Below are 25,817 nucleotides of genomic sequence, written 5' to 3'. Positions count from 1 at the left end.
GCAGGCCTGCATCTCGCTGGTAGGAGGGGCGCACCCACTGGGGACCTCCTCGGCTCCAGACCCCAGCCCTTTTGTGCCCCTTAGCAATGACCGGCCACATCTGGGCCTCTCCTTCTTCCAGCCCTGTCCTATCTCCCAGGCTACTGGCATCAACGAGGCAGTCATGTTTCCAAAAAGTTCTGGGCTATCCTGTCACACTCTGTGGCTTGGATCAGCCATCCCCCCAGTGGCCGTCCGAGCTGGATGATGCCCAGGACAGGAATCACAGTTAATCCTGCCGGCAGTCAGGCCAGCCTAATCCAACACGTGGGGCTGGGGGCAGAGGAGTCAGGCTCTCCTGGACACTACCCCACACCGAGGCTGTGAAATCGATGCCTGCAGATTTTTATTTCTTCTAGTTACCGCCTAGTTAATTCCAACTCATGGCAACCCCATGTTTCACAGTAGAACTGCACTCCATAGGGTTTTCAATGGCTGTGATCTTTCGAAGTAGATCACCAGGCCTTTCTTCCGAGGTGCCTCTGGACGGACTTGAACCTCCAATTTTTTGGTCAGTAGCCAAGTGCTTAACAGTTTGCATCTCCTAGGAACTCTTTCAGAGTTTGATTTTTGGCCTATCACACTCTCCCATCTCCACGAGCCTGGCTGACCTCAGTGAAGAACTCAGGGACCCACCAGAGCAGACCCGTGAAGGCCACAGCACTCCTAGGCCACAGCCCCTTGAGGCACCTGGGCAGGAAGAACAGGTTCTCTAGCCCAGCAGTTGGCTCTCTCTTCAGCCCTCACTCTGCAAGACTTCTCAGTCTGATCAAGCCCTTCAGGGAGCTTGGGAGTCACGCTCATTTTCGGATTATCTGCATGAACCCCGGAAAGCTGGAGGGTAGCAAAGATAACCATAAAACCATTTCTTTTGGCCTTGGTGCAGTCTGTGGTCGCTGGGAGAGCTGGTCTCCCTTCTTCATGACTTTTGTACTGGCAACCTCTCCAAGCAGAGGAGACAAAGCAGGCCAGGCTCTAAGAAGCCCTTAGGGAATTCCCAGAGTAGAGGAGGCTTTCCTCCCTGAGAGCCCGGCCTTCCTCCTGTTCGTGTGGGTAATGCCTGTTCTGAGGATGCACAGTTTTCGCCCAGTTCACACCTATGCTGGGGACAGGCAGTGAGTGACCTGGGGCGGGAGAGGACACCCAGGACTGACCCAGGTCACAAGAACTGTGCTCATCAGACTGTGAACTGGATCAAGTGGGAAGCAAACTTTGGCCTTTCTTGGCCAGGGTCTTAGCCTTTTCATGTGGGGGGAAGGACAAGGCCAGGGTCTCCCAGGACCTGGGAGGTGTGAAAGCTGGGTATGGGCTTGCAACCCGCTCATAACAGACATCTGGAGGAGCCCGAAGGTTGTCTTATGAGTTGATACGTGTTCGCTAGAAAACTGCCAGCATCTATACTATATTTTCTAGAAGGATTTTCCTTTTGTTCTCCCTTAGTATGTGAGAGGATTCCTTGGGTAGTGCAAACAGCTAATGTGCTTGGCTGCTAACCGAAAGGTTGAAGGTCTGAGTCCACCCAGAGGCACCTTGGAAGAAAGGCCTGGTGATGGACTTCTGAAAAATCAGCTATTGAAAACCCTGTGGGGCACAGTTCTACTTTGATAAACACAGGGTCATCGAGAGTCAGGACTGACCTGAGAGCAAATGGTTGAAAATTCGCTGCCTAATTCAGTGGTGCAAGAGAGAACCAATTGGAGGGATCGCATTCACTCCGGAGCTGGTGAGAATAGGAGCACAGGAGGCCCCCTAGGAGGCAGCGTGGGTGACCATGTGGTCAGGATGAGAGGACCTGGGAAAGTGAGATCCAGGACAGAGTGCCCCTCTTCTCAGAGCTTCACCTCCCCTGTGGCTCCAGCTTTTCAGGGTCTGTGATTTGGTCTCATTGAGATTTTTACACCCATCAACATGTAAGAGCTGAAGATGGTTTCAAAATCTGGCATTCCTGAGAACGAGGCCACGCAGCAGTGGATCCCCAGGGGACATGGTAGTAATCTACTGTACTGCTACACTGGAGGCTGGGGCTTGGGGCCATACCCCCCAGTTGGACCCTTCCAAGAAAAGCCTCGAGGCGGGAGGGCAGGGCTCTGTTCCCAGTGCAGCAGGTAGGGGGTAGCCAACTCTCTCCCACACTGTTTGCTGCCCATCTGCCCTGGCAGACCCCTCCAGCCTGCAGCCCAACCCCAGCTCCTGGGCAGCCTCACCTTGGGACTCCACTCCCAGATCCAGGAAGGAACAGGGCTGTCAGGACACTGCTCTCTAGGTGAGGGGGCTTTCGGCAAAGGTGGCAGATCAAAGCCGCTAGGACTTTGGGAGAAGAGCCAGTTCTAAGTGCCCTGCCCTGATACATTTCCCAGAGAGGAGAGCAAAGCTCGCAGAGCCTGCGGAAAAGGTGGATAGCGTGAAGGCTCCTCCGCACCGGTGGGGCAGCCTCCCCTAAGAAGAAAATCTAACACTGGAAGCAGGAGTCCCAGAAGGACTGAGGGGTTCAGCCCTTGATTCCAAGTACTGCCAGAGAGAGCAGAGAGGCCAGCTATCACCTTCTAAGTCCACGGGAGCCTGGCAGGGCTCTGGCTGTCGTCTTCTGGCAGAGTCTCCATTCCCGGCCCGGGGGTTCTGACATTGAGTGCTCAGCAGTGGAGAGAGGGGCCAAGGGTCCCCAGCCTGAGTGGGAACAGCGGGGCTGTGTGTGGTCTCAGGCACTTTGTGGGTTCCCAGGGGCTGGGCACAGAGTTAGTGGAGTCTAGGGCCCTCCCTATTAGAGCTGATGCCGCTCTGCTGGCCTGGGAGAGAGATCTGGGAGAGACATCTGTCCTTGGAGGGGCAGTAGCAGGGGATGGGGGCGGCCATTAGTAAAAATGCAGCTGGAGTCTCCGGTGCAAGCAGCAGGTGAGCACCATCCCGCAGATCTGTCAGGTGGAGAGAGAGGACCAAAGAGCTATCAGGACCCCCTTAGGCTGCTGGCTCGGCAGCACCCTAGAGCCATGCTACTCACACTTCAGTGCACGCCAACCTCTACCCGCAGACCTTGTTACAGGGCAGGTTCCCACTCAGTTGGTGTGGGGTGGGGCCTCGGACTCTGCTCGCCTAACAAGCACCCAGGTGGTGCGGGCCCAGCCACCACACTGTGAGAAACCACAGTCTGAGAGCAGTGCTTCTCATATTTCAATGTGCACCCATCACCTGGGGACCTTGTTAAAGGGCAGATTCTGATTCGTAGGCCTGCCTGGGTGTGTGCCTGAGACTCTGCATTTCTAACAAGCTCCCAGTCGATGCTGGTGGTCTGTGGTCCTAGATCTTCTTCTGTGATGACCAATTTAATTAGGTCCCTAGGGGTAATGTTCCCACTCCTTCATTAGACCTGTCTGAAGCAGTCTTCTCTGGGAGAGAGTGTGTCTGCATCTTACTGCCTCAGATCCCAGGGCAAAACCAAGGTCCATAGTCCATTCTCTGGCTGATCTGCAGAAGCCGTGGGGAAACTGAGGCTCTGAGAGGGGCAACTAGAGCCGTCACCAGCCCATCCTGTAAACCAGCTTGGAACGGGGAACCAAGCCCAAGCCCTAGGCACTCTTCCTCACAGCCCTCTTTCAAATCTAAGAACTGAGCAAGAAGGGGCCAGCAGCACCTGTCCAAACACCTATGCAGTCTTGGGAAAATTACTTTTCCCCCTGGGGGGGGTCTCATGTTTCCCATTTCTAAAATGCAGAGAACCTTTATTCTCCACCTTGCTCTTTATTTGTCCTCCTCCTTCCTCTCCTCCCTCCCACCCAAGGAGAGGAGACGTGCCAGGTCTCTGGAGAGAAGACCAAGGAGCCCATGACTGTGGTCATGATCCCCATCATGACGGTGATAGGCCATTGGCTCTCGACTGCCCACAGGACAGGGGGCACTGGTGTTAGGGAAGGGGGAGAGGGGATGAGGGCAGATTTTCCAAGTACAGGAAACAATGCCCCAACTTCTCAAATGGCTGCCGCTCGTCTGGTAGTACCAGAGCAACTCTGGATGCACACGAACAGCTTGAACCCACACCGTTTTGCGGAGGTGGACGGGCTGATGAAGGTGCTCCGGAGCTAGAGAGCACTTGGTTTCTCCTGACAAGGCTAGCTTAAGGAGGTTGCATAGGATGAGCCCATCTTCCTCTGCCTTCCTCACTCCTGTCCATCCACCAACTTGGGATGAGAGGTGAGGACAGTGGAGATCTGTGAAAGCGGTTTTCAGCTTCCAGTGCTGGTACTAAGAGTGGTGTTAATCCACCTCAGAGACTCAGAGTCACAAGCTGGAAGGTGGCTTAGAAGGTTATCTCATCTCCCACTAGCTTTAAGCAGGTGGCTGTCACAGCCTTCCACCCATGTGACATGCAGCACGCCCTTTCCTTGTCCCCACCTCACGGTTTGATGACATCCTGTGAAGTTATCTGGATGTTTCTGATCCTTGCTAAGGGAAAGCCAAGGAGGGAGCTGTTGGGCCAGGACAGACTTGGCTGTAATGACTGTGTCCATATTTCCTAGACTGTACATCTCATGCTGGGGAGCACTGGCAGGGCCGACTGCCCCAGCATGTGCACTTTTGTATGAGATGTGTCCCAGGGTACCTCCAGGGAGGATGTTCTCACCAGTGTGTGCGCATATGACACATATACATGTGCGTATACATGTGCAGAGGGGTAAAGAATAATCTCATCAGTGTATGTGGACATGTGCTCACATACACACTGGGTGCACACACACCCCACACTGACGCATGCAGAAAGGTAAGGGATAGTCTCATTGATGTGCGTGCACATGTACACACACCCACATATACAAATGTGTGCACACACACCATCTGATTCATGCAGAGGTAAGAGATGCTCTCACAATGTCTATGTACATGTACACACATTCACATACACAAACGTGCACACACACCATTCTGATTCATGCAGAGAGGTAAAGGACACTAACCCACCAGATCCTGAGTAAGTATCAGCATCTTCCTCCCAGCAGAGGACTCAGAAAAACCAGAGAGCCTGGACACACAGCCAGCACGGGGGTGAGCAGAGACACACGTAACAAGTTAACTGCAGGAGCCGGAGACCACCGGGGAGTGGCCCTGGGACAGGCTGCTGGAGCCCAGCCTGCCTGGACACAGCCCTTGGGACATACAGAGGATATTTTAATAGGACAGCTGCCATGCCTTTAGCTTTTTACAGGTTTTCTGAGCCAGCACCTAGCTGTCATCAGAGAGCATTAAGGAAGGGCCAGGGCTCTGGGAAGTCGTTCCAAACTTCTTTTGGTTTCCCTTTTAATGGCCAGCGGATCCCAATTGTGGCTGTCTGGTGAGTTGCTCGGGGTCTGAAATATGTTTCCATCCTGTATATGTGGGGATGTTGGGATGGTGGTGCGCTAGCTTCTATTCTGCTTGCACCAACGACTGTGTGATCTTGGGCACAGTTCTACCCCTCCCTGAACCTCAACTTCCCCCTCGATCATGAGGAAAACTCCCCAGGTGAGATTCTTTAGAAGTTAGGATGACAGTCCAAAGGAATCACTACTATTACACTCACCCCCTCCTGGGACCCCCAGTGTTGCTGAATAAGCTAGAAAACCAGCCCCGCCTGCCCACGGAGCCTTGGCGAGGCCAGGCAGTGTTTTCCACGACCTCAGGATAAAGCCCCCCACTCCACATTGGCCATCCAGGGCTGCTCCCTTACCCTAGTGCTCCTTCCCCTCCTGCCACTTCTGTTCAACTCCTTCAAGTCTTAATTTTACATCACTTCCCTGAAAGCCTTCCCTGACTGCCCATGACTACTTAGTGCCTCGTAGGTGCGTCCCCAAGCCCAGAGCTCACACTGACCCAACCCCTCTGCCTGCAATGTAACTGCCGGGCACTTGTCTGTCTCCCTCCCTCAAATGAAAGCGCCCTAGGAGAGGCGACTACCTCCTGCCCACCTGCTGGGGTTGCGTCAGCACTGGGCACAGCATGGCACATGAGGGCGCTCAGTACAATGCAGACAGACCACTTGCCCCTAAGCTTTCTCAGCACGGCTCCCGGGACTCCCGGAGCCACTATGTCCTTTATAGATAGAAGTCTCCCAGCCAAAACGTTCTGGAAATTACCTTTCAAAGTTACCTCGAAGTGAAGTGAGTGCCTCTAGAGCCCACCCAAAAAAGGGTAAACTGTAGAGTAGGGTTTGTATGACCTCTAGCACGTGATTCTGCATGGCTGGGCTTGGTGGCCTCAGGTGTGTATGAACAAGGGGGGCTAAGTGGGTCTCAGCCCTGAATGCACATTTGGGTCACCGGGTTGGGGGGGCGGTGGGGAGGGTAAAAAAATCCCCATCCATAGGCCTCTTCCCGATGTACGCCAGCATCTCAGGAGGTGGGCCCGAGCAGATACTTTTTAAACCTAATGTGTAGCCAGGGCAGAGCAGCACCGGCCTAGATGATCTGTTGTAAGGTCCTTCCAGGCCCACAAATCTATGATTTGGGGGTATACTCGAGACCCCGATTGTCCCCGCCAGTGTAGTGAGTTCCACACGGTGGGACTGAGGAGCCCTCAGGTTCTTGCTGAAGTGAACAACGCACTCCCAGAATGCATAACCTCAGAGTGGAAGGACCGCTGGGCTACTGTGTCTATCAAGGGCAGGAGTTCTCCCAGCATCCCTGCCAGCCCCCAACCTCTGCTCCAACTTGCATCAGCGGCAGGGAGTTTAGTACTCTGAAGGGACTGCTGGTAGGACGATTACAATTGTTGAAATGACCTTGAATCCGTCTCCTTGTAAATCCTACCTACTGTTCCTGTTCTGTCCTCCAGCCTCCCAGAAAAAGTCTGCTCCCCCTCCCATGTGACTGCTATTGGCCGTTTAAAGACAGTGATGGTGTGTCTTCTCCCAAGTAACAGTTCTGCATTCTCTGACCTCTCCCACATTCAATTTCCAGGCCCTCTTAGCCCTTGTTGCTCCCTCTGGGCCAGTGATTCTCAATCCTAGCTGCACATCAGAAAAAAAACCAAACCACACCAGGGCAAACCGGTTGCTGTCAAGTCAATTCTGACTCATGGCAACCCCATGTGTGTCAGAGTAGAGTTGTGCTCCAGAGGGTTTTCAATGGCTGTTATCTTTCAGAAATAGATTGCTAGGTCTTTTTTCCAAGGTGTCTCTGGGTAGCTTTGAACTGCCAACCTGGAATCACTAGGGAGGCTGTATAAATACACTGATGCCTGGGTGCCAACCCAAGACAATTTAATTGTTCTAAGGTATAGCCTGGGCCTTGGGCAGCTTTTAATGCTCATCTGGTGGTCCCCGTGTGCAGCTGAGGTTGAAGATCATGGCCTTGGAGGCTCTCCAGACATCTGGTCCCTCCTGGAAAGTAGGCTGGACCAGAACCTCAACATGGCCTGAGCGGACACCGCCGTGGCAAAATCACTGTGGAAAACGTTGAAGAGACAGGTCTGAGGCTAGAACGCCACAGCCCGCTATTGGAGACCATTTGCCAGGCTGCCATGAATCCACTCATCTATCCTCTTGCAGTTTGCTTATCCAACCCTCCATGATGTCTCCTAAGCATATCAGTGCCTGGTCCACATGTCCACGTGGCAACAAGTGACATGTTGTCAAATATCTGACTGAAGCAAGGGTTCATTATGTTCATTGCATTTTCTGCTTGGTTTTCAGAATGTTCACAAACCAACTGCTGTAACATTCCAGAACAGTGTAGGACATCGGTCTCAAGAAAACTGGTCACTGAGGTATGAGCCTTACCAGAAAATCATAGAATGTTGGAGTGAGAAGATTCCTTAGAGATGGGCTAGACCAACAGTTTTCAAACTGTATTTGAAACACGAAGTGTCGCTCCGGGCTACAGAGAGTAGTGAGGGGAAGGCCCTCAACTAGGCTTGTCTCCAGGCCCCGGCTCCTGCTTCAATCAGTACTGGGCTCCTTCATGAGATTTTCGCTGATAAGAAGAGGCTGCTGTTAAAAAAGGCATGAACACCAAGAGCATGGCCCTGGACACCCTTTTAACTCAGTACTGAGTCACTCCTGAGGTTCGCCATTCAGCCAAAGTTTAGACAGACCCATAAAACAAAACGAGACTAAATGAGCACACTAGCTCAGGCGCAAGGGCAAGAAGACAGGAGGGGACAGGAGAGATGGTAATGGGGAACCCAAGGTCGTGATTGATCAGGAGAGTGTTGACACGTTGTGGGGTTAACAACCAGTGTCACAAAACAATATGTGTATTAGTTGTTTAATGAGAAACTAATTTGCTCTGTAAACCTTCATCTAAAGTACAATTAAAGAAAAAAAAAGGCTTGAAAATGGCAAATCCAGTCCAATCTCTCCATTTTACAGATAAGGAAACTGAGGCTTAGAGAACAAACATGACTTCCCAAGGTCATGACTTCTCAAGCAAGTAAGAGAGAACTATGTCTCAGTTTCAGGCCCTTTGATTTCCTCCAGTTGCTGGGGAGCAGGGAAACATTATGGTAGGTAACATCTTGGGTTCCTATTTTCTGAGCCTTAGGAGGTCTTTGATGTGCTAGGTCTAGGTGTGTGCTGGAAGTACAAGGCATGCTCTGGTTGGGAGGATGGCTGTGATAGTGGGGAGGAGGCCTGGTGTGAGCCCTTTCTCAAGGCTGTTGACCTGGAGGATTTGGGAGGCTTCCCAGTGTGGGCCAGCAGAGGGAGCCCTAACCTGAAGCTTGGCCATCACAGGGCCAGATCAGCAGATGGGAGGGGAAACAATGGGGCAAGGGGCTGCAACACCACAGCCTTGGCCCGGTGAAGCTCTCTCTCAGCGACGCTTGGTGCAATTTCACAGTGAGCCCCGGAGGAACTGAGACTTTTCAAGGTGGAGGGTTGTGAGTGGGGAGGAGGCACCCGTGGGCCTGAGGGTACACCACTCAGTAGCAGGCCTCCTGGGCATTGGATTTATATACTGCAGAAATTATTCCACTGTGACCTTAGGTTCAATCCTCTCCCTGTCCTGAGCCTCAATGCCCTTTTTTTTTTTCTTTTTTTTCAGCTTCTACAAGCTCTCGAGGCCAGTGGGGTCAGGAAGAAATAGAGTGACCCTGGCCTGGCCCTGTCCATATAGAACAGGCTCCCTCAATGCTCATAGTCAACAGCAGGTTCCACGGAATAGCCCCTTCCCCAGCTCCGACTGGAGAATCCTCCGGGGTTCAGCCTATGAGACAGAGGCCTGCCCTGGAGGTGCGAAAAAGGGACTACACCTAATGTCACCTGCGGCTCCCTGGTCCTGCATGTCAATGGGGGTGAAGAGGAGTAAGCTGGTCTGGCCAGGGAATAAGGAGGGCTTTTCTGACAGACAATATGCCGAAGTAGAGATGATAAAAATAATGATGGTACCATTTACGGAGCCCTAGTGGAGCAGTGGCTAAGCGCTCAGCTGCTCACCGAAAGGTTGGGGTTTCAAACCCACCTAGCGGCTCCACAGGTGAAAGCCCTGGCAATCTGCTCCCATAAGATTACAGCCTAGGAAGCCCTGTGGGCCAGTTCTGTTCGGTTACATGGGGTTGCTATGAGTCAGAATCGACTCGACGGTACCTAACACCACAACAATTTATTGAAAACACCTGCTATCTGCTTGGTGCTGAGCTGAGTCTTTTACATATATATCTCTAATCCTCGCAATGAGCCGTCAAACTAGGAGTAATTAGACCCATTTTACAAATGAGTAACTGAGGCTCAGAGATGAAATAACCTGCCCTGGGTCATGCAGCTCATAGGTGGCAGAAGCAAAATGGGTCTCCCTCCAGAGACTGAGAGTGATCTTCCCCATATTCTAGGCTACATCGAGCCCTCCAGGCCCACAGACCAATGTGGGTAGGCAGCATGGTGATCTAAAAGTTTCCCAAGCCAGTCGACATCACCCCCTACTTCTCTTCTGTGTTGGGGTAGGGAGTTCGGAAAGCAAAGGACCAAAAGCCAGGACACTTGGGTTCCAGTTTAGGATATGCCTCTATCAAGCTGCGAGTCACCTTTCTGGGTCTCAGTTTTCTGGTCTGTAAAATGGGGAGAACATGACTACTTGCCTGGCCTGGGTCTCAGGTGGTTGTCAGTATCGGCTAAGAGAAAATATCTGAAAACACTCTGATGTCTACAGGTATCTGGATAAAGACAGCTTCTACTCTGAGGCCTTAGTGCTTGCCAGGTGCTGTAAGTGGGTCACATGCATTGCCTCATTCTTATTTAGACGATTAATGAATTAGGCAATTATCCTCATTTTTTTCAGGTGAGGAAGATGAGGGACAGAGAAGTTAACTACTCAAGGTCACACAGAAGCAGAGCCAGAAATGAACCCAGGTCTTCTGATACCAAAGCCACGGTTCTTCCAGCTGCCATTGAGTCGGCCTCTGACTCATAGCGACACCATTCACAACAGAAGGAGATGCCGCCTGGTGCGGTGCCGTCCCCATGATAGGCCGTTGTGATCCACAGGGCTTTCGCTGGCTGACTTTGGAGGCAGATCACCAGGCCTTTCTTCCTAGTCCATCTGACCTTCCCTGGACTGTGCTTATAGTACTGGGAATGGGGAGGGCTGGCCAGCAATACTTGCTTTCAAACCCCTCAGGGCTGCCAAGCTCCCTCAGGCATGAGAGCCCACCCCATAGCTCCTGGTGGGCTCAAGTGGGAGCACCAGGCAAGACAGGAGTGTGGACTTCAGGGACCCTCGCTTGCTTGCGTGCTGTGTGTGCCTGAGCCAGTAAGGGTTTCCTCCTGGGGACTCTCCACTCTCCTCCCAGCCCTTGACTGGGGCAACCAGAGAGACTGGCACCGACTTCCTGGGGGGCTGGTGAAGGAGGGGTGTGGAGGAGAGAAGCAGCAGCAAAGGGCATAGCTCATCCTCCCAGCTGAGAGCTGCGTGTACAGAGAGCACATACACTCAGTTCTTCATGCATGCACACACATGCTTAGAAATATACACAAAGGGATGAGTGCACATACATGCACACACATATACACACATGACCAGCACACCTAAACACATACGTGCAAACAACCCAACTGCATATACCCAGGTGCATGCGGATACGCCCATGTACACACATACCACAGCAGACCTGTGCCCACACATACACCCACGTGCACACACATAGAGTGCATGCGCATACCTGAGCCCACACTCATACTCCTCCCAGGTCCCTGTTCTTTACAAGCTCAAGCTATCCTACAGGCCCCAGGCATGTTCATGGTTTCTGGGGGAAGAGACTGACCACGTGATCCGCCCTTAGCTGCAGAGGGGAGGGGAGGAGAGGAGAGGGCAGGACAGGGACATGGAAAAGGTCAGTAATTTGAGCTCAGCCAATGCAAGAGGGGGTGGGAACTCTTCCAGATAACCCCCTCCCCTACTCCCCCACCCAACTCACCTGCAGGCAGGCCACCCCGATGCCCACTGCCCCCATGAGGAGCAGGTGGTCGGCCAGGAACTGCTCCAGCTTGGTAATGCATCCTCCCTGCAAGGTAACCTCAGGTTACACTTGTCCTGAGCCCAGGAGCAGGGAGGGAAGGGCTGGCCATGATACCCATTCTGCTGAGGCTGAGGGAATGCCCGAGAATTAAAAGGTCTGGCCCCGGCCGTTGAACTGCTCACGGGTTTATTAGACGGTTCTGGAGGCATGTCATGGTGTCCTAGCTCCTCCCTCGAGGAGCTACTTGTCCCCAGGGCTTCGTAGATAGCTTTGTAGGCCCAGGCAGTGTGGTCGCCCTGGCCAATGTGTTCTGTCCCCACCCCATCTGCCCAAGCCCACCTTCCTGGAGGCTCTGAGTGCTGGGCGGGACCCCCTCGATGGGCCAGCTTGCGCTTGGGTGCTTACCTCCACCTTGTAGATGTTGGAGGGGTGGGCCCGCTGGCCGCAGCGTGCCACCACAGTCTTGCAGCAGCTGTCGGGCACCCGGCGGCCCTCGGCTTCCCGAGACAGGATGTAAGCACTGTGCTGCCAGTCGGCCGAGCTGTTACTGCCGCAGCACTTGAACTGGGGGGAGAGGCAGAGGCTTCGGGTGACAGAGGGCCGGGGTGGGAGGCCTCCAGCCCCTGGGTGATGGGGCTGTTGGGACACATGACTCAAACGCTCATCCACTCCTGATTGGCTCTCCTGGTGACTTTCCCTTCCCCTGTTCTGAGCAGGAGCTGGTCCCTTTGGGGCCTCTCTCTCCAGGCCCAGGGCAGAGGCTGCCTGCAAGACACTTGTCTGATAGCTTTTGTGTAATAGGGCTCCTTAAATGGTACCATATTCATTTTTATCATCTCTACTTGGGCATATTCTCTCTCAAAAAAAGCCCTCCTTATTTCCTGGCCAGACCAGGTTGTTTCAGAGGCGAAGGGACCCCCGCTGTGCAGAGCTGACTGAGCCCTGAGCCTGAGTCTTGGGGAGATGGGGAAGGTGCTTTCTCAATTACACTATGATGTCCCTAGAGCTTGGAACCCACCAACCTATACTTGCTCGACATTCTAAGACCAGGCCTCAAGTCCAGGTAGGGTCTGAGGAGGCCAGTGGAGCAGAGACAATGAGGGGAGGGAAGCAGAATAGGGACCAGAGTGGGCAGGTGAAGCTGCCTCAACTTTTTTAGGAATAGAATCATCAGGATTACAGAGCTGCCAAACAGAACTTTCTGTGATGATGGAAATGTTCTATCTACACTTCCCAATTCAGTAGTCACTAGCCATTCGATGGCACCCAACAAAACACAAAACAAAGTCACGTGGAGGAGCACTGGTGGTGCAATAGTTAAGCGTTCACCTGCTAATTGAAAAGTCCAGAATTCAAACCCACCAGCTGCTCCATGGGAGAAAGACCTAGTGATCTGCTCCCATAAAGATTACCACAGCCTAGAAAACTCTAGGATGCAGTTCTACTCTGTCCTACAAGGTCACTATGAGTCAGAATCAACTTGACACCACACAACAGTCATAAGAGTCTACTGAGCACTTGAAATGTGGCTAGTGTGACTAAGAAATGAATTTTTAGTTCCATTTAAAATGTCAATAGCCACATGTGGCTAGTGGCTACCGTCCTGGACAGCACAGGTCTGGAGGTCTATTTGCCTACCCCCTGCCTCTGGCCAAGACCGTGGGCCTCCCTGGAAGGATCTGCTGAGACTCTTCGGGGGAAGGAGAGTCCACCTTTCTATCCACAGCATTCTACCTGATGGCTCTCAACTGGAAAGTTCTCTCAGCGGCTTAATGGAGATACTCCTACTAGTTATAGTTCCCTCCTCCAGGGCCTCAGTGCCCAGCTCTCAGAGCAGAGTGGAGGAAGAAGGCAGGCCGTGCAGACGGAAGGAGCCCAGAGAGGAACTTCCTGGCATGGATCCTTGCCAGGAGATGCAGTTCGTCTCCTGGCACCGCCAGCTTCCTTCCCACAGGGGACCCAGGGTGGGAAGGCAGTGGGGGGTGGGGTGTGGAGGAGGTAGTGACGGGGAGGCATGGTGGAGGTGAGGGTGGGGGAGGAGGAAGGAGAGGAGCCAGCACTCAGTGAGCCCTTGTTAGGGGCAGGACTCACTGGTGGGGCTCCCACATATGTGATCGTCTTTAACACTCATAGAACCCTGGGAGGCTATGTGGACTTCATTTTAGAGATGTGGCAACTGAACTCAGACAGGGTAAATAGCTTGCCCAGGGTCACGCAGATGGTGCATGGAGGGCAGAGTCAGAATTTGAACCCAGGTCTGCTTGGCTTGCAAGCACGTGGGCCAGGGGCTTACATCCTGCTGCAGACGGTCCACCGAAGTTGTGATCTCCGTTGCTCTGGGCTGCCCGTAGTTGTTGGTCAGAGTCCGGTTCAAGTGCTGTTTCAGCTCATCACTTAGCTGGGGAGGGTGGAGAGGGGAGGTGGGGTCAGCAGGAAGTCCTTACCCCCACCCCAGAACCCTGGTACCCAGGCCTGCTCCAGAGCCACGTCAGTGAATTCTAGGACACACGATGGCAGAGGTTTTCCAAATGGTACAATGGAGCCCCAGTGGGAGACATCCCAGAAGACGTTCGTGAAGATGTTGCAAAAACTGGGGCCCTAAGCACTCCGGGCTGAGCTGAGAGGGAGGCTGCAGAGGAGATTGGGGGTGCTTTTCAGTGTCTGTTGATTCTTATTTTTATTATGAGGTGATACCTGGTGTCACAGGGGTTAAGAGTTCAGCTGCTAACCAAAAGGTTGGTAGTTTGAATCTACCAGCCACTCCTTGGAAACTCTATGGGGTAGTTCTACTCTGTTCTACAGGGTCACTATGAGTTGAAATCGACTTGATGGCAAGGTTTTTTTTTTAATTGCAAATATTTACAATCATTACTCTGTGGGCACTGTTTGGTGTGCATGGCACTGGCTTGAAACAACCGGCACAGTTGTACTGTATCTGCCTGCCAGATATTACCCTGGTCCTGACTGTGAATCTGAGTCAGAGGACACCAGGGCTGGAGGGGACCTGATGGGCATGTCCTCCTTGTTCAACGAAGGTGGGCAAGGACTGCTCCTGTCTTTTCAGCCTGCCAGTTAACTTGGCTCAAGCCTTTCTCCTTGGGTGTCTTCGAGAAATGGATTCATCCTCCACCTGTCCTTGGAAAGAAAGGGGTGACCCCGCCTCTCTCATGGTGAACTCCCACTCCCCTGCTCCCCCGCCAAAGACATCCTCATGGACAGCTGTAGCAGAGAGTTGCTGGAATTGGGTCAAGAGCTGTGATCCAGATGTGCAGAGGATTGTCCGGGGGCTGGGAAAGAGGGAGGAGGAGCCCTGGTGGCACAGTGGTTAAAGAGCTCAGCTGCCAACGAAAAGGTCAGCGGTTTGGACACACCAACCACTCCGCCAGAGAAAGACATGGCCGTCAGCTTCTGAAAAGATTACAGCCTTGGAAACCCTATGCGGCAGTTCTACTCTGCTCTATGGAGTCACTAGGAGTTGGAATTGACTTGATGGCAATGGGTTTGGTTTTTTTTTTTTTTTTTTGGTTTTTGGGAACGAGGACCACTCATGTGTCATGTGTCTCTGCCTTAGCTTCCCCCAACACAATGCACCCCTGCCCCAATTGTTGTTACTCCTGTGGGCACTGGTGAAGAATGGAGAACGAAGAAACTTCTACTCACCTTCTGATAGTACATGTGAGCCAGGACTCCGGCCACCAGCTCGACGAGGAAGATGACAAGCAACAGGCAGAAATACTAGGGGCAAGGAGAGGAGATGGTCACCACCAGGTATTAGGCCTGAGTAGGCAGATGAGGGTTTCAGGGAAGGCCTCCGGCAAATGTTCCACCACAGCAATGAGGTGGTGATGATATCTACAAGGGACCTCATCACCCACACCATCTCCCTCCTGGTGCCAGCAGCTCTGGGCACGCCAGCCTCTGCTGGCTGCAGGCTCTGAGCTCCTCACTAGCCCCTTCACTTTTGGGTCACTTGTTGATCCATTAACCCAGCCGCCCCTCCAATATTTATTTACTACCTACTACATGCCTGGGGACATTGACAGTCCAGTGGTAGAATTCCTCCCTTCTATGAGGAGACCCAGTTTGACTCTTGGCCAGTGACCCTTATGCACAACTACCACCCGTCTGTCGGTGGAGGCTATGACGCTGAACAGGTTTCTGTGGAGCTTTCAGACTAAGACCGACTGAGAAGAAAGGGCTGGGGATCTACTTCCAAAAATCAGCTGATGAAAACCCTATGGATCACAGCGGTTTGATTTGCAACCCAATAAGGGGATGGCACAGGACTGGGCAGCATTTTGTTCAGTTGTGCATGGGGTGGCCATGAGTCAGGGGCCGAGTCCACAGAAGCTAACAATAGCAACTATATGCCAGGTATAATGAGTAAGGCAGTTATTGCGTCAATGAGCTTATAGGCTAGTGTGTGTGTGGGGATGCGGATAAGCAAACCAACCCTTACAATGCTGGGTTGTAAATGCTACTATAGGGTAAGCCCCAGAAACATGGGAGGCCCTGATGGGGGAGGGCAGTCAGAGAAGGCTTCCTGGAGGAGATGACACCTAAGTGGCATTCCTAAGGATGAGTTGGTATTTGCAAGGTGAAGGAGGGAAGAGGATTCCAGGCAGAGAGGGCAGCATGTGCAAAGGCCAGAAGATTGCAGAAAACATGGAGGGTTTATGTTCAGGGAGTGGAGAGGGCGGAGGTGGCTGGGGTGGAGGGTGCAGGCTGAGCAGCAGCAACCACGGCACAGGACAAAGCAAAGGCAGAGGTCCTGGGAATGTGATTCACGGGCCACCTTCCAGCCCTGACGCCCATTTCCCACCTTTCTTAGCCCTGCAAGGGGTTTCTGAATTCCCCTCACCACCGCGGGCCTCCTCCAGGCTCCAGGGCTGCTCTTCATGCTTCACCGGCCTGCTGATGCTGCTGGCTGGTTTCCTGGCTGCTCACTGGACTGTAACCAGCAGGAGGCCGCGGGCTGCAGCCCCCCCTCCCCGCCCCCCCCTCCCCGCACCTGGCTTTACATAGTCAGCGAGGCTTCTCATAAGCTCACTGACCCTGGTGTGTTCTTGCGGAAGGACACAGATAAAAACTCATGTCAGGCCCAAGTGGGCTGGGAGGACACCGGGAGCGAGATGAAGCAGGCTGAAAGGAGCCAGGGCGTTGGGCAGAGAAGAGGGGAAAGAAGGGCGGAGGGTGGCACTGTTGATGGAAACTGGCCCTGCTCTGGGCAAGCTCAGCTTCTACCCATGGTTTTGTTGCCCCCTGGATACTGCCCATCCACCCGGTAATACCAGGGCAGCAGCCCAGGGTCACTCAGATCCCTGGCTTCTTTGGAAGGCCCAGCCTAGGAGTGGGGTCTGAAGCTCTAGGGCTCACCATGGAGGGAAAGACGGTGGGCAGGAGGGTGTGCGAGCAGGACGGAAACAGTCCACAGGGGCTGCCTAGGAATGACAGTGGTGGGGACCGCAGGGAGGGCAGGGGACCGTCCAGCCATGTCAGAGGCAATGCTAACCTGTGGCCTGTAGCCTGGCCTGACCGTCCTCCTAGCACTCGGCAGGGGGCCTAGCAGGGGCAGGGTTTAAGAAACAGGGTGGGGGTTGGGGGGAGAGTAAATCTCTTCCCATAGAAAGAACTCAGACCCCAGGGCAAAACTACTTTTTTTTTTTTCCACTCTGCTTGAAGTGAAAGTTTACCGCTCAAGTTAGCTTCTCATACAAAAATTTACGCATACATTGTAATGTGACCCTAGTTGCTCTCCCTATGTCTGCACACTCCTCCTTTCCACCCCAGATTTCCCCTGTCCACTCAACCAGCTTCTGTTCTCTCTGCCTTCTCATCTGGCCTCTGGACAGGAGCTGCCCATTTAGTCTCGTGTATCTGCTTGAACTAAGAAGCACACTCTTCACAAGTATCGTTTTATGTCTTAAAGTCCAGTCTAATCTTTGTCTGAAGAGTTGGCTCCGGGAATGATTTAATTTTGGGTTAACAGAGAGTCCGGGGGCCATGTCTTCTGGAGTTCCTCCAGTCTCAGTCAGACCTTTAAGTCTGGTCTTTTTACTAGAACTTGAGTTCTGCACCCCACTTTTCTCCTGCTCCATCAGGGACTCTCTGTTATGTTCCTTGTCAGGGTGGTCATGGTGGTAGCCATGCGCCATCTAGTTCTTCTGGTCTCAGGCGGATGGAGCTGGTTTATGTGGCCCTTTTTGTTTCTTGGGCTCATATTTTCCTTGTGTCTTTGGTGTTCTTCATTCTCCTTTGCTCCAGGTGGGTTGGGACCAATTGATGCATCTTAGAGGGTCACTTCCTAGCTTTTAAGACCCCAGATGTCACTCACCAATATCGGATGCAGAACATTTTCTTTTACGCCAGTTGACCTAGATGTCCCCTGCAACCATGATCCCCAGACCCCCGCCCCTGCTACTCTGTCCCTCAAAGCATTTGGTTGTATTCAGGAAACTTTTTAGCTTTTGGTTTAGGCAAGGCTACCTTTCAAGTTAAGTCAATCAATTTTATTAAGACTTATTTTATCTAGCAGGAGACTCTGGGTGGTACAAACAGTTCAGGTGCTCGGCTGCTAACCAAAAGGTTGAAGGTTCAAGTCCACTCAGAGGTGCCTCGGAAGAAAGGCCTGGTAATCCACTGCTGAAAAATCAGCCATTGAAACCTACGGAGCACATTTCTACTCTGACAGACTGGCATACACAGCGTCACCATGAGTTGCAGTCAACTCCACAGCAACTGGATTGGCTTTGGTTTTTATTGTGCCCGGCTTTGGAACGGGGCACCAGCAAGGACACACAGGAGTACACCAGTCTTTCTGAGTAATGCTGTCAGGCCTGCCCTGCTAGTTTGTGGCAAGAGCGTAACTGGAGGCCCCTGGCCCCTGCCTGCCCTCATCCCTTCCTGCTCCAGGCCGTACCCTGCAGCCCACATGTCCAGGCTCTGTCCACCCCTCCCCCCGGATCAGATGTCCCTTGGCTACCCCTTGAATGGGGATGCGGAGAAGGCTGGGAGTGCTGAAGTGTGGGTGCAGGCCAAGCGTGCACACCTCTCGGGGCTGTCTGACAGGGGTTTCCAAGCTTCTGGGTACCCTGGGTGAGTTCTAGATGGGTGGCGGCGTGGTCTGCAGGCTCCATGAAGGCGCGTTCACTTGGCCCCAAGGACTCCTCACTTCATGGGAAAAGTTGAGTGCAGGAGGGCAGAGTGGGGCCAGGCAGGGCCTAAGGGTGGTAATGAATGGTGTCCAGGCTGAGCCAGGGCAGGAGGCTGACCAGGTCTGCGGATGGCTGCTCCCTTGTGGAGCCTCTAAGCAGTAATGTAAGCACATGAACACCTTAAGGTGACTGGTGGAGGATCAGCCAACCTGGGTTGGGACCCAGGCTCTATACTTTCTGACTCTGGTTGAGTGGCCATGAGCATCTTGGTTTGAATTATAAAAATGTGCTCCCACTCGGGGGGCGCAGCCCCTAGCAGGATGTTTACCTCAGCTAGAGTTGGGTGGGCTGGATGTCAGCCTTCATGTGTCCCCTTGTACAGGACACCGAGGCCTCCCCGGCTCTCCACAGTGGTCCAGACTATGGGCCCTGAGCCTCAGTTTCTCTGTCAGTGAAAGGGGATAATAATATCGCTTGCCATCTATGTGAGTGGCTGAGAGGACCCACCGAGAGGGGAAACTGGGTGCAGTGACACCTTCTCTGCTAAGTGCTTCATTGTGATCTTGTGGGCCGGGGTAAATGGCACGAGACAAGCAGTACCTGGAAGCCAGTGGCAGGTTCAGGGGGCCCAGGCCTGGGCACTGCCCTCCTGGGAGCTGCCCTGCCCATCACACAGGGCGTGGCTGCACTGACCCCACCTGGGAGGCTCTCCCTTGCTAATGCACCTCAGGGCCCTGGAGACAAGTGCTGGGCCTAGTAGCTCCTCTGACATGGTGCCCTTACTACTGGCTCCAAATGGCCCCCTCACCCTTGCCCCACTGTGGTACTCGGAGGCTGGCCTCATCCTGCCACTGAAAAAACCAAACCAGTTGCTATTGAGTTGCTTCTGACTCATGGTGACCCCATATGTGTCGGAGTAGAAATGTGCTCCACAGGGTTTTCATAGCTGATTTTTCAGAAGTAGATTGCCAGGCCTTTCTTCTAAGGTGCCTACAGGTAGACTTGAATCTCCAGCTTTTCAGTTAGCAGCTGAGCATGTTAACTGTTTGCACCATCCAGAGACTCCATCCTGCCACACAGGACCCTAAATGCAGTGACTGCTGGTGGCTCCCAAACTTCCTGGGTACACCTTGAGTGCCTTCTGTGGCAGGAAGAGCCACGGACTACCCACTCACCCCAAGAAGGCTGTGGCCTCCCGGAGGACCCATGCCACTGGTACCAAGGAAGGAAATCTGTTAGCATCTTGCCACCCTCCTGCAGGGGATAGCAGCTTCTCTCTCCATCCCTGCTGCCAGCTTCGAGTCTTGCTGGATGATAGCCCTGCAGATGTGGCAGTGTACCGCTGCTCCCCAGGGGATGTCATTGCCACAGTTGCTACTGACGATGGATAGGGAAGAGGAATGGAGGGATGTTATGAGGGAGCAAACCTGAGCCACACCCCTTGATTTAAATGGCATGCTAAATTAGCACATGCCGGCCCCTCAAAGACTTGTTATGAGGCATCAAACAAGCTCTCTACCTGACTGCATTGTCAGGAGGAGTCAGGAAGAGCTTTCCCAAGAGGCAGTGCGTGTGGTGGAGATACCCTACCGTCATGTAGCTCCCACATGCAGACACCACTTGGGGGGAAGCAAGGACCAGGGCCGGGGGCTTCGAGTGGACCACACGTGGGTGTCAGGGAGCATACTGGCTTTGGGCTCCAGGCAGCAGCTCTGGTTGCAAGAAGGCTGCAGGTGTGTGACTCACCTGGGTGTGGGAGGCCCCTGGTGTGGCTGCCCCCAGGAGGCAGGGCCATGCTCATTTGGATGCTCTCACCCTAAGGACTGTCAGCCCAGACTCAAGTGGCCGGCTAGAGTGCCTGGGAGCTGTGGCCAGGCTGGTGGGATTTCTGCTTTGTGAGTTCACAGCCACGGACTCTAACAAACGCCTCCCCTTTGCCCCTCCATCCTTCTTGAACTCTCTCCTAGCCCATCTTAATCATCTCAGGACTCCTTTGATACCTGCTGTCTGTCTGTGCAAATCTGTATCATGTTCTCTGTATCCCTATATATATGGCTCCCTACATACAGGCCAAGCCGTCCAGCCTCCACGCCTTTGCTCTTACTGTTTCCCCACTCAGAATTCTGATGCCTGCCTGCCCTTCCCTACCCAGCTCGGTCATGGCCTCTACTAGCCATCCCTGAGCCGGCAGTGACTGCCCCACCCCCCTTGCCCAAATGCCGCAGGGTTCCATGCTTCTCCGGGCAGGAGAACTTTCTGTGTTGCCCCGTCTCTCAGATACACCTGTTTCTTCCACCCTGCTTGCCATGCCAACAGTTTCCCATGAAGCAGCATAACTTCAACTCCTGTTCCATACCGGCTACTATTGCTTCAGGGGTTACCACCCTGTCTCCCCAGAACAATTGTGAGGTTCTGGGAACACGGACCACACCTTGGGTTTCTTCTGGATCTTCCTCAGTGTCTGGCACAGCGCTGGGCTAGACAGATGCTCGGTAAACACCTCCTGGTTAAGATGTGGGACTGATGTTGTTACCAAGTATACCTGTGAGGCCAACAGGAACTATTCAGAGAATGCCAACCTCACTCCTGGGTATAATGCTTTTCTGATCCCCAGGTAGCACAGGAAGTCCCCGCACAGTGCAAACAGTTAATGTGATAAAAAGGTTGGAGGTCTGAGTCTACCCAGAGGCACCTCAGAAGAAAGACCTGGTGATCTACTTCCAAAAAATCAGCCATTGAAAACCCTGTGGACGACAGTTCCACTCTGACACACATGGGGTCGCCAGGAGTCGGAATCCCCTGGAGGGCAACCGGTTAGGTAGCATGGAATTGTTACCCTAGTTTAATTTATACCAGTGATTCTCAACTGGGAGTGCTTTTACCCCTAGAGGACATTTGGTGGTGTAGTGGTTAAGTGCTAGGCTGCTAATCAAAAGGTTGGCAGTTCGAATCCATGAGGCGCTCCTTGGAAACTCAATGGGGCAGTTCAACTCTGTCTTATAAGGTAGTTATCAGTCGGAACCAACTTAATGGTAGTGGGTTTATTTGGTTTGGAGACATTTTTGACTGTCACTACTAGGGGTAGGGGCACTCTAGTGGCTAGAAGCCCGGGATGCTGCTGAACATCCTACACTGCACAGGACAGCCCCATAAAAAGAATTCTTTTTTGGCTGACAATGTCAATAGTGTTGAGGTTGAGAAGCCCTGATTTACCCATTTACCTTCAGGCTCTAGGGCTAATGCTGAAACTCTTTTGCATATATGCCCCTATGCACTGTGGGAGGCACAAAAAGATCTGAGAAATGCTATCCAGCTTCTGAGAAGACTGAAACCAAACATGGACATATGCATGTGAGGAGTTTTACTCTGTACCCACCTGGCAGGGCACCTTTGAGGCAGGAAGGTGCTCACCCTAACTCAAGAAGCACCAGTGAAGCCTATACTACTTCAGCTCCCGTCACCCAGGACCAAGAGGCCCAACGGGGAGTTCTGGGAGTCCTGTCACATTCAGAGTGTCCTGGCTGGATCCCGGTGGGCTGTTTTCTGAAGCAGCTGTAGGAGCTAGGGAGGAGTACTGTTATCACATCAGACTTGTACACAGATTGCCTCTAGGACGTGTCCAGAAGGCTCCAATATCACCTTTTTGCTTCTTTAAGCTTAGTTTGGCATTGTTTTTTGAAATATTAAATGAAAGCCAATAGTAAGAAATTATCAGATACTCTGTGTTATTTGGGGAAGAGTTATATTTCAAGATTGTCGCTAGGTGCTGTATATTGCCCAGTCCTCTGCCATTCTCACAACAGTAGGTATGTTTGAGACCATTGTTACAGCCACTGTGTCAATCCATCTCCATTGAGGGTCTTCCTCTTTTTCACTGACCCTCTACTAAGCATGATGTCCTTCTTTTTATATTTCAACATAAAAGTCAGTATTTACCGGACCCCATGCAATACTGCTTCTCTAAGCTAACAATGCTGGCCTTGTTTTTCAAAACCTACTGGGGAGGACCTGTGGTTTCTCTATAGCGAAGAGGCATCCCTTCCACCATAATAATAATAATAACAATCAACGCTCCTGTAGGGTAATGTTATTCAGCTATATACATCCCCTCCTAATGGAGTCAGTTTTGCTCTTCCCCGAAGCATGCTGGGGATGAACTTGGATGGACTCGGGCTAAGGTACAAGGCCTAGAGTGGCGTGACTGGTGAGGAATGCCTTAGCAACAAGAAGAAAATCATCTGGGCCTGGACGTGAAGTCCCTGGGAACGCTGACTGCCCAAGGACTTGGGAGAAAAACAATGAGCCTTGGTCCCAGCTGGAATGGTATATAAGCTTGTGTCCCTTGCTAGGCAGTTGCAGAGCACTAAACTGGTCCAGCCGCCACCCTGGACCCACTGTCCCATAAGTAAGCTCCCGAATAAACCATATGTCATGATCACTGGTTTCAGAGTATTTCTTCCATCTCTTGGAGATGTGGCTGACCTTGGGTTCAGGTGCCGCTGGGTTGTTATGCAACAGCTCCCACGGCGCAGTCAAGCAAGTGTCTTATTCATCTGAGCAGCCCCCACTCAGTAGATGGGGGTGGTGGTGCTCCCCAACAGTAACAGCCAACATCTATAAGTCTCCCCGTGTGCCAACCCCTCTTATAGGCGCTTTGCATGACTTCTCCTGACAGCCCTCCGAGATGAATCCTGGCATTAGCATCATTTTACAGATGAGGACTTAGGCTTGGAGCAGATGAGTAGCTTGTCTTAGTTCATGCAGCAAATACACAGCAGAGTCAGGATTTGAACCCAGGCCTGTGGGCTGCAGAACCCATACACTTAACCAATGTGGTAGTGTCCCCCAGTGGCTGATGGGTGCATGGATGAGATCACTCAGCTTACTTAGGGTGGATTTAGCATGTTACAGTGGACATGGTTTAGTGGTATGGTGGTGTCAAGGGCTTTTACAAAGCCTGTCAGGAGAGCAGCTTCAGAGAGGTGGAAGTGGGTTAAGATATAGAGATAAAAAGGGGAATCCAGGAAAACCCTACCCCAGGCACATGAGTATCGCCTGGCCCTGTACTTGGTCCCTAGCCAGCTGCCCTCAGCTGCCGGCAGGGCAGGCCTGTCATGTCCCCTTTGCTCTTCAGTTTACCAGGCCTTCTGGGACTCACTCAGCCCAGCCTAATCTTACCCCAGAACCTAACATTGTCTATACAGATCCATTAAACACTCCTTCTGTGTGTGTGTGTGTGTGTGTGTGTGTGTGTGTGCACGTGTGCAGTTCTCTGTAAGAAGACAAGCCTCCAGCCTCCAGGCCTTTGCTCTTCCTGTCCCCCTGCCTGGAATTCCCTGCCGACCATATCTGTGTTCTGCAACTGCTTACCCATCAGGACTCAGCCCCTACAAAGCCCTCCCTGAGCCAGAAGTTCCCCACCTGGGACCTTGTTGCAACATCCTTGCTTCTGAGCCTCTGTCTGACTCCTGGCTCTCACTGGGTGTCTCTTTCCTCAGAACTATGTATATACTTTGATACTCGTTTGCTGTTCTAGCTCCCACCCAGGACCAGATTACCCAATAAGCAAAGTATGCACGAGCCCAATTGTGCCTTTCCACCAATCTGCAGTGCATAGTTTCACCTGTCCCCCACCATGTCAATGATGTGGTGAAACTCGTGAAATTGCTTACCATAGATCAGCAAGTAAACACAATCAAGCCTGTGCGTACCTTGCTCAATGCAAACTAGTTCATACTGTGTTTACTGGTTAATCCGCCTCTGCTCCTGCCTGTATCTGGTTCTGCCTTCCCAGTCCCTGTGCACCATGGTGTGAACTAAACCAGTCCCACCTAAACTCCTTCTCAGCCTCCAGCCCCCCTCTGACTCTTGTGACCAGCCTGCCGCTACTGACTCAGGGCTCCCCAAGTCGTTCCAGAAGCAGCCACCCATGCCTACTCTGATAAGAACCAGGAAGGAGAATTCCAAAGAAGGCTCTGTGCCAGGACAGTGCTTACGTCCCAAAAGAACGATCCCATTTCAAAATACAAAAAGTAGAAATATGCACCCCAAACGTAGAAGGAACCTGTTTGTTAAGCTCAGAGGGGACCCAAAATTAATCTTCCCCCATACTACGTATCAGACGTTTTGTCTTCAGATCTGGGACAAACGGAACAGTCTGAACGAGAAAAAAAGTTCGTTTTCTGACACTGTAGATCCCAAACAAAGCTGGATCAGCACAGAACTCTCTGAATCACACTGATACCGTCTTTAATGAGAGGCTTTGCAGGAAATCTGCAGAAGGATTTCTCATTGCAACATTAAGTTGATTAATCTGAAATTGAGTCTTCAGATAGATCTCTACCGAGTAAGGGATATAGTTTCTGGGGCAGATTGGCTGGTGTATGAGAGACAGGGCAGCTCAGGGCTAGCTGGTGCCATCCTTAAGGTAAGTTTTAAGAACTTTATAAAACTGGACTTTTAAAAAATTTCCCATTGGACTCATTCTGCCAAAATAGGGAGCTTCATCAAAGGTTTCCTCCTCCGTCTCCTCTACCACTCTGCATGATTAGAGATTGAAATGAAGCCCCCTGCCAAACCACAGTCTGAAAGTCGAGGCTTAGTGTCCAGGCAGGTTGGGATGGGCGTCCAGGCACAAGCCTACTCTTAGAGCGGAGGAAACAGTAAAAGAGAAGAATCAAAATGCTGTCAAGCTAAGTAGCAGGGAGAAGAGCTCAACCCCAGGCTCCCAGCTTGCCTGTGTGTGAGAGGATTACAGTGGAAGGCCAAACGAGGGTCAGAGAACTGAGAACATCGCATGCCAAGCAGCAGAAGATGGAGCCAGCTGTTTAAGCGGCAATGACCTCAGGGCGCATTATTTTCTGGCAATTAACCACCGGCTGGAGGCAGTGAGAACATGGAGGTGCAGCTGCCTGGCCTGTTCATGCACAGATGAGAGGATGTGGATTTGGAGCCTCAAACCATTCCTATAACAAGATGTCACTGTTGGAAGGATGAAGGTGACCCTACCCTTCCTGGCCGCAGCCCGAGCCATCCAGCCATGGTCATGTGGATGCTGGGATTCCAGGATGGTGAAATCAGCCATTCCACCTGGGGGCTGCTCTAGGGAGAGGAAGCTCTATAGACTCTGGCTGATGTCTACGCATCTGGTTAATATCCAGCTCTGGCCCACAGGGCTGGGAGCGGAGCAGAGGTCAGGGCTGGGGTGGAGGA

At 52.4% G+C, this 25,817-nt stretch overlaps 1 protein-coding gene across 1 annotated transcript in view; it reads right to left on the bottom strand.

The window, feature by feature from the left end:
- Window positions 1-361: 361 nt before the first annotated feature.
- Window positions 362-25,817, bottom strand: part of TSPAN11 (tetraspanin 11) — a 54,917-nt gene continuing 29,461 nt past the window's right edge. Inside the window, exons 3-7 of the mRNA XM_023549027.2 lie at window positions 15,112-15,186; window positions 13,745-13,849; window positions 11,857-12,015; window positions 11,410-11,496; window positions 362-2,948 (exon numbers count right to left, since the gene is read on the bottom strand). Of these exons, the coding sequence (XP_023404795.2) occupies window positions 2,889-2,948; window positions 11,410-11,496; window positions 11,857-12,015; window positions 13,745-13,849; window positions 15,112-15,186 (486 nt within the window). The 3' untranslated portion in view covers window positions 362-2,888. The remainder of the gene's footprint in view (window positions 2,949-11,409; window positions 11,497-11,856; window positions 12,016-13,744; window positions 13,850-15,111; window positions 15,187-25,817) is intronic.

Source organism: Loxodonta africana, chromosome 4 (genome assembly GCF_030014295.1).
Source record: "Loxodonta africana isolate mLoxAfr1 chromosome 4, mLoxAfr1.hap2, whole genome shotgun sequence".
Taxonomy (NCBI): Eukaryota; Metazoa; Chordata; class Mammalia; order Proboscidea; family Elephantidae; genus Loxodonta; species Loxodonta africana.
This window is presented reverse-complemented; position numbering and strand designations above follow the sequence as displayed.